General features: G+C 24.6%; 1 protein-coding gene across 1 annotated transcript; it reads right to left on the bottom strand.

Moving 5' to 3' along the window:
• Positions 1-2,326: 2,326 nt before the first annotated feature.
• On the bottom strand, positions 2,327-4,371 carry LOC145840615 (kelch repeat and BTB domain-containing protein 12-like). The gene is made up of 2 exons (XM_082947931.1): positions 4,188-4,371; positions 2,327-3,762 (listed from the first exon to the last, which is right to left on the bottom strand). The coding sequence occupies exons 1-2, from the start codon at positions 4,369-4,371 to the stop codon at positions 2,327-2,329; spliced, it is 1,620 nt and encodes a 539-aa protein (XP_082804057.1).
• Between the last annotated feature and the right edge of the window lie 7,111 nt (positions 4,372-11,482).

Raw genomic sequence — 11,482 nt, 5'->3', positions numbered from 1 at the left:
TAAACGTATTATATTTCTGGGTAGAGCAAAATTAAATTTTGTTAGAAAAACGAGTTGAATTCGTACCCGTATCTAGTTGATTTAATGTATTTTTTTGTAAGAAAAAATTTAAGCAATTGCTTTAGTTGCACAGTAACCCAATCAAGTTATATTAACGCTCATATGTGAATAATTAACACTTTTGTTTGTGCTTAATAAAAAACAATTTTGCATCCGTTTCATTTTTAAAAGTTTAATCAAATTGTAACCTTTATATTTAACTATGTAATATTTTACTTATTTACAAAAAGTATGTGAATAAGCCTGAGTGGTTAATAAAAAAAAACTAGTAACTTTAATGTAAGAACCATAAATTATTTTAATTGTGGTATTAAAATTAAAATTTTCAATTTAAACAAAATAGAAAAACTATATTTGTATATATATCTTTAAAACTAGGTTGTTTGTGCCAAATTAAAATAAATGTAAATTTATTGATAACATTTTCTTTGTTTTATCATTCATAAAGTTATAACTTTTTAAAAAGTTAAGAAATACAAAAAATATATAGTTAGCTTTAAAGTTATTAAAAAAATTTTTGTATTTTGGAGTTTTAGGTATTTACAAAATATAAACGAAAGTAACTATTACAAAATTATTACTTAATGAATATGCAAAAGATAAGTGGTTATTGTTTGTTTAGTATTTAAAATTAGTATTAACTCCATCAACATAAGGATAATAAACACATTGTGTTTCAAGTTTATGAAAACTAATCGTAAAATTTTGTTGTTAAATGAAAACTAAACATTTAAAGTTTGTTGTAAAAGCTGACATACTAGTTCAAAGTTATTGATAACTTCAATTATTTATTTATTAAATTACGACAAAATCGTTTTAAGAAAAAACGTTAAGCAAACTTTAAAAAACACAAAATTTAAAAACTGTTAAGTAAGAATAATGGGTAGCTGTTAAATTTGCACGAAGACATTTTTGCACAAGATGAGTTTTTTTTTTTGTTTAACTTTTTTTTTCATACTCTCACTGGTACACCTAAACCTTATTCTCGGTCGGTAGCTTTTTTTTAATTTTAACTAATTTGTTTTTACTAATACATATTTCTTTTTTTTAAAGGATAGCTTTTAGTAGTTGTTATTTTTTAACTATAATTTTTACCTTTAACCCTTACCCTCGGTTAGTTTTTTTTCTTTTAAGACTTTTTGAACTTGTTTAATTTCTAATCTTGTGCAAAAATGACCCTCCGTGCAAAATTGTAACTCCTGCAAAATTGACCCTTGGTGAAAAATTAGTTTTGTGCAAAAGTATTTTCGTGCAATTTTGACCCTCTCCCAACAATGATACAATCAAAAAAACAAAGTTAAAACTTTTAACTGCACTGGTACTACAATAACAAGCTGGATGTCTTGTGTTGTTATTCTTATTGGATTTAAGGCGAATTTTATGATAAGGCATGTATACTTTTTACATTTAAACTGCCTGTCATGTTCTGATGTTTTGTTGCATCAGTATTTAGTTTAAAACATTTCGTCATATGATTCTCATTGGCTTGTTCATTCAAGCGTATCTAACTCAAAATATTCTCTGAGCTCATTTTTAAACAATGAATAATGCAAGTATTCAATACACTTTTCTTATATTTTTGTATATTTTAGATAAACAGCAGCATGTATAAAATTCTTAATTATTACAATTCATCAATCATGTCAATTTTTACAAATACACGTAAAGACCAGTTTTAACTTACAATATTTTTATCTTAAAAAATATTATAAAAGCTTTTTTTTGTTTACACCTCTTTTTAGTTTTAATATAATCTTAAATATATTAAAAATCTAACAACATTATTACTCCAATAAAATTCTATAATGTTTAGGTAGAAATAAAATCATAAATTGTGTTCAAACTTTTACAAAAGAAGTAAATTGAAAAAAAAAACATTTAATAAATGAATAATAATATAATTTTGACGCAGACAAAAAAGCATACGAGTTTGGTAAAACTTCAAAAAAAAAACCGTAAAAACCAGCCAGAATTTATAGCTAACACAACCTAATTTCTGAAATTTTAAAATTTTTCAAAACGTAATTGTGAATATTTGGACATCTGAAAAATTAAAAACAAAATACACTATTCAAACAGAAATGTCCAGTTATGAAAATTATAGAAGTTGAAACATGTTTGATGTTAACTCTTTTTTAAACTAGTACTGAATACTTTATTCAAATAGTCTAACTTTCATAATTCAAAAGAGAGTTAAGATCTTAAAAAACTTAAATTATTAATTAAAACCTTATCACCAAATAACTATATTAAAATCTGAGATACCTTAGAAATTCAGCTTCGGGATTTTGGTAAAATAGTTAAAGTTGTCCGTTGTTTCAAAACAAGATTCTCTTGAACACTCTTCTTTATCTACATCGTAACATAAAACTGTTCTACTTTCATCAAAGTAGATAACAACTTTGTTTTGTAAAGAAATGGTTCCGATAGGGTAGTATAGAGGTTTTTTAATTGATACAAACTTATTACACAATGAGTCATAAACCTCTAATATTTTTTTCGCTTCACCGATTGCAAAAAGTTTATTTTTTATAGCTAGTAATCGATGTTTATACGCTCTTTCTATCATACTTGGCATGTATGTCCATTCATTAGATTTTTGGTCATACGCCTCCACAGTATTCAAACAGTCATCACGACCCCATCCGCCAGAAACAACTATTCTTTCTTCGAATACTGTACAAGCTGCACTTGATCTCACCTCATTTATGCTTATAGCATCTCCCCATGTGTATTCGTTTGTATCAAAATATTTACAAGATGCGAATAGTTCGTCTTCCAATTCTCCTCCAATATAATAAATTTTATCAATAAAACCACAAACACAATATTTTTCGCGAATGTCAAACATATCTCCTACAACTTTCAAAGAATCATTAGCAATAGTGTATTTCTCGATTACTTTTAATTTTTTCCTTTCGTTATGTAGACAATCTAATAAGTAGACGTGACCTTTCAAATAAACCATTGGTGAACATCCATAAGAAAATACACGGTTTTTTGTAAGTGAACGAAGTTTTCTACATTTTAATAAATTTCTACCGTCAATTATGTTGACAAAACTTGTAGTTGTATCAGCATCGCTATCAACTGATGAGAATTCATCTCCACAATACAAAATATCAAAGTTATTTTGCTCGCAATACCTAGTACCTAGATTTTTACTTGTTAAGTTACCACTTTTCAACTGATTTAAATAAGCTTTTTGATTTTCTAATATTTCCTTACCTATTTCTTGACAACTTTCAATATTTTTAAATGAGGAGTTATTCTGCAACACATGTTTTAAACCGTGGTCTGTCAACAAATGAAGCCTTACTGTTAGTAGAAGTGTTTTTGCGTGTTGCTTTCTTTCATTGAAATTGTGATTTATCCAGGCTTCAGCAGCGTAAAATACTTCAAACTCGGAAGTAATGTGAAGATTGGAACTTGAAAGAATTTTCAACACCAAATCAACATCTAACTCTAAAAAGTTGTTGGTCTCTGCAACTGTGGTAAACCAAAGTTCTATGTAGTTTAGTGCTGCTTTCGACAAGCTTTGTAGTTTAAAGAGTTTGGACAACTGATAGTACATAGCTACAGTTTTCGGTGTCATTTTTTCTATCATGTAGTTGCACAATTTAGTTTTTACATCACCATCAAGCTTTATTTGGTTCACTCTCAAAGCAATTGCTATTTTGTTGATGTCTCCTCGGATAAAAGCTGGAAAAATTGTTATGTTAAACTTAAGTGAACTATTTACTTTGATAGGTAATTTGTCGAGTATAAATATAAATAGAAACTAAGTAAAAATTTAACTTGTAGTTTTAAATTTAGTTAAACTTTTAAACATATAATAAAACACATTGATGATTTCTATGTTTGATAAAACAAGATCAGATTTTGTCAACACCAAGTTTTCATTGTATAACTTAAATAGTTTATTAAAGCTAAAGTAGACTGTGACTCGGGTTTCATTTTATTAGAGCTCGACAGTCAGTCAATAGCAAAGAAATCTATTTTTTTAGTTTATTGAAAGTATTTATTTGGCAGTTAAAGTGATAGAATCAAACATTTTTGATACATATGAATTTTAAAGTATTTTCATTGACAAGTTCAAAATACATTACACTACAAAGCAAGCAAACCTTTATCAGACAATTCATTGTATACATTTTGATCATTTTCTTTGATTGTTGAAAAAGAGTTTTCTTTACAAAAATTGAAAAAGCAGCTCTTTCTGGTAGATTTCTTGCTAGATTTTTCTTTTTGTTTTGAATGGCTTTTAACTTTGAGCTCATTGTTTTTTTTGGTGCGGGAAATTTGACCCATTGTTTTCTTGTACTACATTGTTCATTATTATTTTGGTATAAAAGTTTATTTAAGTTTACTTTTATTGTCTGAATGTAATAAAAGTTAAATAATAATAGATATTTCAAGACAGTTATTTTGCTTTCAAAAACATTTTTGTTCTGAATTACAATAATTAAATAACAACACAAACAATCTAGTTGTCTAGTTAAGCTTGTAATTGTCGGTTATTCGCTTACTATCCAGTAAATTACTCAACAAATTTAGTTTATTGAAAAAATTAATGAAATCTACAAGTTATTTTTCTAAACAACAGAAATAGAATTTTTTTTATATAACAAATAAATTATTAAGGTCGTAAATTTTAAGGATAATCGAAAACAACTAAAACTTACAAAAGTAACTTAAAAAGGTTTTTATCCTAAGATTGTAAAATAAAAACTTTAATAGAAAATTACAGAATCTATTTTTTGACTTTCATTTTCAAAAAACTTAATATTAAATCTCCATAAGTTATAACAATATTATTATAAAAACAATATATAATTAAAAATAAGACAAACATATAACAACATTTAAGCACTAAATGATTCTATACTTCTTTTTTTAAGTCTTTTCCAAATAATCAACATAACCCAAAACTATGTTAAAATTCTATTAGTTAAAAGTGACTCTTAGTTAAAGTAACAAAAAATAATTTTAATTTAATAAATTAAGTGTTTTAGGTTTTGTGTATACCTGTTATATTAACAACGTTTTATTGGAATAGTAGAATGGTAAAATTTTTATATTATGTAAGTTTTATGTTAAGAATTTATGTTTTTGTAAGTAGTAATATTGGTTAAACTGTTTTTATTTACTTCTGAATATTATTATTTCATGTTATATTTCTAATTAATTAGCTTCTTTTCTTAAAACTGCTGGTTTTTAATTTGATATCTATATTGCATAATGCTTATAAATACGGCGAACTTCGATTTTTCAGCTTAAATAAAACTTTACTATAGGCAAATACTACATAAAGAGCCTGGAAAAAACTTTAAGTGATTTAAATAACTTTCACTTTGGCACTATTCGTTTTTTAAACCACTTCAATGAAAACCCAAAAAAATTTTAGCTGATTTTTTTTTACATTTGGTAACTTAAATTTAGAAGTAGTGCCTTTATAAATATTTTAATAAATCGTTTGAAATTGTACACTAATTGTATGTCTAACTAAAAACTTTAAGGTCGCATTTTTTGTCCTATAAAATTTTATTGGGGTATTTTTAGAAAATCGATGGTAAAAGTTTTTAAAATAATCTAAAATATTACATAGGGTGTTTGCAATATTAGCCAAATTTATAAACTTTCTTAGCTAAAAATTCAATGGTCATCGTCTTTCAAAATACTCTACTATATAGTGATATTAAGTTATATATATACCAATCTCAAATATTTTCCTTTTTATTTACAATATGACACAGTTATGTACTCTGTAAGTAACCTTAATAAATTGAAATAAATTTTCTAATGAAAATAAAACTCTTTTCCTGTTCCAATATGTTTTACAATAAAAAAATCCTGAAGTAATCGAAAACGTAAAATAACTTGTATCAAAAATAAAAGTTTTTTTATTAAGAGTATGTAAAGGTAGTTATATAGGAAACTTTACAAGATTATATTAATTAGTTAAGCACTTAAGAATTACTAAAGATTTAGACATCAATTTAAATCAATTTTCTTTAATCTGGCTTAGTTTATGAAGTTATTGTAAAAATAATTAGTGTTTAAAATCTGGGAAACTTGTTTATTAAAATAAGATTAAGAGTATTAGTATCAGTATTTGAAAAAAATTAAAAAGCAATAACATTGTGATTTAAATGTTTACTTAAAAGTAATTAAAATTTTAAAACAGTTAAGTAGTTTTGTCCTTTTTGATTTATATGAAAAACTTTCATTTATAAGTATTAAAAATATAACGTGTTTTTATTATATATAATAAATACACAAACAAGTAATATGAAAATAGTTTTATCGTATACTCTACTAATTTTTAGCTATGTTGTTATATATAACAATAGTTAACTAATTTATGGTATCGTGTAACTAATTAATAACTTTATTTAGAGTTTACATGTTTCTTTATTAACTTAATTTTTTTTTTTTACTAATGTCTAGTATTATTTCACTTTGTCAGCTCTAACAACTGCTTTAGAACTGTAGAAACTGTTTTGATATATTTATTAAACCTAATACTACGAGCAGAATTAAAATTTAAACATTAGAGAAATAAAAAATAGTACTAAAAATCTGAGATAAACAAAAACAAAAAAACTCATAAAAAAATTTTAGTTCAGCTTCTTTCAAGTATAAGTTGATCCGTTGTTATATAATGTTTTAAAAGATAATATTTAAATTTAAGTGTATAAATAATTTTATGTATCATATAAACTTATAAAAAGTTTTTAAATAATCTTCTAAACCGAAAAATATTATAAATTTTTAAAAACATATATAACTGCAACTAAAATAGAAATAATTTATTGATCATATCTAACTAAAAACAAACTCTATAGAAGTAAATCATAATCGTATCTAGTATAGTTTTCATATCAGTGATATAAAATTAGCCATATGTATCAACTTTATAGACACATATATTTAACAACTTATTAGCTTTTATTTAGTTTATTCTTAATTTCATAATTTTTTTGTCATTTTTGTATGTTTTTATGTATTTTTTTATTCTAAAACTTCAAGAATTGCCTCTTCGAAACAATCTTTAAATCGTTCTAAATTGTGCAAAATTCTTTTATGTGATGAAACTAACGAGGGAATGTGCTACCTTATGTATAAACACAGACTTGGTATATAATTGACAATAACGATATATATTATATAAACGCCAATCCGTAAGTTAGTTCTTAAACTACTTTCGATATTTAACCTAACAGGTTACTAAATACCTACTAAAATTTACTTAACTTATCTTATTGATTTAACATAAATTAAGTCTATGGTGAGAAAATTGTTATACAATTAGAGTGCGAATAACAATGAAGATTAAAAACGGACCCGTAAAAAAAAAACAGTTTTTTAAACTTTAACTAAATGTTTAATTGAAGATTATTTATTTTTGGAGATTTATTTTTAGGCGCTTTTTTCTAGATCTCATTCTTAATATTTTCTAGAAACTGATTGCAAACAAAACAACATCTTTTAAAGACTCTAGCTTATACGTTTAAGTATAATTTGCAATCTACTCTACATTTATAATTTTTTAGTTTTTCGGTGAAATAGTAAAATTTAAGTCTCACTTAATACATCTCAAGAGTTTACTCGTGAAATTTGACATTTTGCTTACAAAATATAACGGTACTAAAGCAATTATTCACAGCAATTTTTACTAACTTAACTACTTAGATCCATTTTGTTATTGAGTTGGTAAATAATTTTCACAAAACAACATAATTATATCTAACCATAGCTTAGGTTAATTTATCTCATATTCTTTTTAATTTTAATATTTTATAATTAATGACAATACTTAATGTAACCAAGTTTGGTTAATGAAGACATAGGGCGTTTTTAAATAATATCAATTAATTTTCTCGATAAAAACCAAGATTAAGATAAATAAGTTTAAGTAACATCTAAACCTAAAACTATGACTACAAATAGACGTGATCGATTGAAAACTTAAACCACCATAACATTTGTCTGTATGAAGTGTTTAAAACTTTTTCAATAGTTTATTTATAGTTTAAATACTGGATGTAGTTTTAAGTACGTTCTATTTACATTTGCCCTTTTTACAGAAATATTTTTTGCACGATTCTTGTAGAATTGTTTATTGAAAACTTATATATAAATTTTTTTAATGAAATAAAACTTTAACAAAAAACATCTACATTTTTAAAATATAATAACGAAACACCTAAAAATGTAACAAGAGCTAAGTTTTAAAATTATGAATAAAAAACTTGAATTTTTAACTGTATAATTTTTATGGTAACAAACTTTTCTAATAATTGTAAGTGATAATTAAACCTAATACTAATTATAAATAAACTATATTAAAATCACAGTGAAGTAACAAGTAAAAGCTTTAATTAAAAAATATGTAAGCAGTATTGTAGCACGAACACTAACAATTAAACATTTTTTTATTATAACAATTTCGCCTTATATAGTTGTAGATAAAAATGCAATAAACTTGTGGTTTTAACACAGTACACAAAATGATTCTCAACAATACAACGGTAGTCGTTTGTTTACAAGAGTTGTCAAATAAAAGATGAAACTGCTAGTTTTTGCAATATTAAACTATTTCAATACGTTTTTCATCAACCTGACAAGTGAATTAAAAATTATTATATTAAATTTTATTCATGAAAATCGCATTTTGTAAAATATCCTATACAATCTGGTACAAAAACATTTACTATAGTATCGATAACTAAGACCATCATAAAGTTCAGCATAAAACTAGTTTTTTAGTAATACTAAAACAGCATTTAAAAATAACTACTTTTGTTGAAATAAGGTGTGAGTAAAAAACTTTTCACTGTAGAAAATAACAATAGCAATGTCATATTACTTAAAACATATAACTTGATACTAAATCTTGATGAAAACTTGTCTTAGCACACTGATGTAGAGGTGTAAAAAGTTTTTGTTGCATTTATGCGTATTTATAATTCAGTTTTGTTAGGAAAACAAATCTAATAAATAGTTTTCTAAAGTTATAATATGATTATAAACGCTACACTTTTTCAAAAGCTGTTATTTAGTTTTAAGTATTTAATATTATACTTTTAAATACGTAAACAAATTTTATCAAAATACAAAACAATATTGTTAGCTATAAGTTGACTTTTGATACCAATATAAACTTGTTATGCACAATTTCAATTTTCGAAATAATACTATCGTTTCTAGGTTTATTTGTTTATTAATTATATTTTGTAATTTTGTATAACATTCGTTTGACGAAGAAAAGTCATTTGATTATGATTTGTGTTGTGAAAGCTTTTTTTGTGAATTAAATCTGTTAGCAAAACCGTGCCAATGCCGGGTTATGTTTTATATTTTAATTTATTCTGATCTGCATGAAGCATTTTTTGTCTTCTTTGATGGTACAAATTATTTAAATAAGCCCATTTCATTTGAGACTGGTACAATACTTTCATTCTTCGATTTGCTAAAAGATACTGCTGCATCAAATTAGTTTGCTTGTAGTAGCCTTTCTTTTTATCATTAACAAACAGTATCTGCTGCATTTTCAGCAAATTTAAACTATATGTTCTTTAGAAACGTTGTTAGTTTTAGAGATTTAGAATTATTTAAACTTGATACGTTTTATCGAGTTTTATGACACTTAATCATTTTATTTGACTATATTATTAAGTAAGCTTCTTTTAAAATCTATTTCAGTTATAAATTTAAGGTTTTTCCCGAAAGAAGTAAAACTTTTGTATTGTTTAAACATTTAAAAAATAAATCCCTGAAGCACAAAACAGTAAACCATGTGTCAATCAAAACATGATTGCATTATTACGTCATTAAGTCTATTGCATTATCTCTTTACAAGGGAGATATAGTATTTAAATTAATTGTTATTAAGCTTAAACTGTAAACTTTATTTTTCTTTTAAAATAAATAAAATGTTTATTTTGTATAATCCTTGGTAGCCTTTGAAAAAAAAAACATACTTCCTTATTATCAATACATTTAGAAAGTATAAGATTTCTAAATTTAAACTAACCTTGAACTTCGGGTGTTTTTTTTTAATCGTTGTCATTACTTATATCGTTTTTCATTACTACTACTTTACCCGATTTGTAAAAGTATATTTCGATTAAAGTTTCCAATAAAACCTTGCTTATAATTATCTCAAGTGATAAATTTTTTCCCAAGTAATAGAAAACATTCAATTAGAAAGTTTTAGTGAAAAGTACAACCATAAAAAACTGTTAGTTTAAAAAAAGAATATTGTAGTATAAAATAAGTAAATATAACTGCTTCAGTTTAAAATAATTATGCACTGAATCGAACTTTACTTACGTTAAAATTTGAAAAAAGTTGTATATGTTAACTGTTCTAATAGGTTTTATAAATACAATAGTAGCTCATATTTGATAAACTGCATGTTTTTGAAAGATGGTTAATTAAGTATGCAATTGAAAAAGTTTCACTGATAATAAGATATTAAAATTAGATTAATATACTATAAACTTGAGTATAAAAAAAATAATTCTAAGTTTATTGATTTTATAAAAACATATCCTTTTTATTAAAATTTTAGAGACTAATTGAACAGAAACATTCTTAACTATGTGTAAAATTTAAGTTATAAAACAGCTAAAAATAACTTAAACTCATGGATAGGTCTGTTTTTTCAAAAAGTAAAGTTAACTAGTTTAGCACTACGACTTAATAATATCATCTAGATCAGGGGTCGGCAAACTGCGGCCCGCGGGCCAATTGTGGCCCTCAAAGGGTAAATCTGCGGCCCGCGAGCACGTTTTATTTTAGAATGGAATGCGGCCTGCAAAAGAAATTTTTGTGGCCCGCGAGTATGTTAATGTGGCCCGCTGAGCAACAATATGTTTTAAGTAAAATTTTTACTGGTAATTTGGTTTTGTTTTATTTCGGTTTAAGTTCATGTATGAAATTTTTAAATACTAATAAAACTTTACTGTATTAGCTTAAAAATGTCAAAAAAACAGATTATCTTTCTAACAGAGTATTTTCTCATTTTCATAATAGCTTTCTTTTTACAACAGCAAGTAATTATTTGAAAAAAGAGTGTAAAGAGTGCTTAGATTTAGTAATAAGTTATATAATAGCTACTTAATAAATCAACCAAATGCAAATGTTTTTTTGCACAAAAGTAATGCACAGTAATTAAATAAAATAGCATTTCTTTACAGTTTAGGTATTTATTTTAAATGTATTTTATACCTAAGTTTCTTTAATAGATGTATTATTACTAAAAATTATATTTAAGTGTACACAAATACATTTAATATAACATAATAATAAGAAATAAGGTTTATTTGATTTTGGTATACCACGTTTCGATTTTTTAGTATTTTTTTTCACTTGAAATTAATTTCATTGCACACAAGTGTACAAAGATACTCAT

The sequence above is a fragment of the Thalia democratica genome, chromosome 1 (assembly GCF_965202585.1).
Source record: "Thalia democratica chromosome 1, ktThaDemo2.hap1.1, whole genome shotgun sequence".
Classification (NCBI taxonomy): Eukaryota; Metazoa; Chordata; class Thaliacea; order Salpida; family Salpidae; genus Thalia; species Thalia democratica.
Note: the sequence above shows the minus strand (reverse complement) of the source record. Positions and strands in the feature narration are given on the sequence as shown.

Coding starts and splice junctions, on each gene's coding strand:
- LOC145840615 (XM_082947931.1), bottom strand. CDS start 4,371: ATGGGTCAAATTTCCCGCACCAAAAAAAACAATGAGCTCAAAGTTAAA. Junction 3,763..4,187: donor CAATGAATTGTCTGATAAAG/GTTTGCTTGCTT, acceptor CAATTTTTCCAG/CTTTTATCCGAGGAGACATC.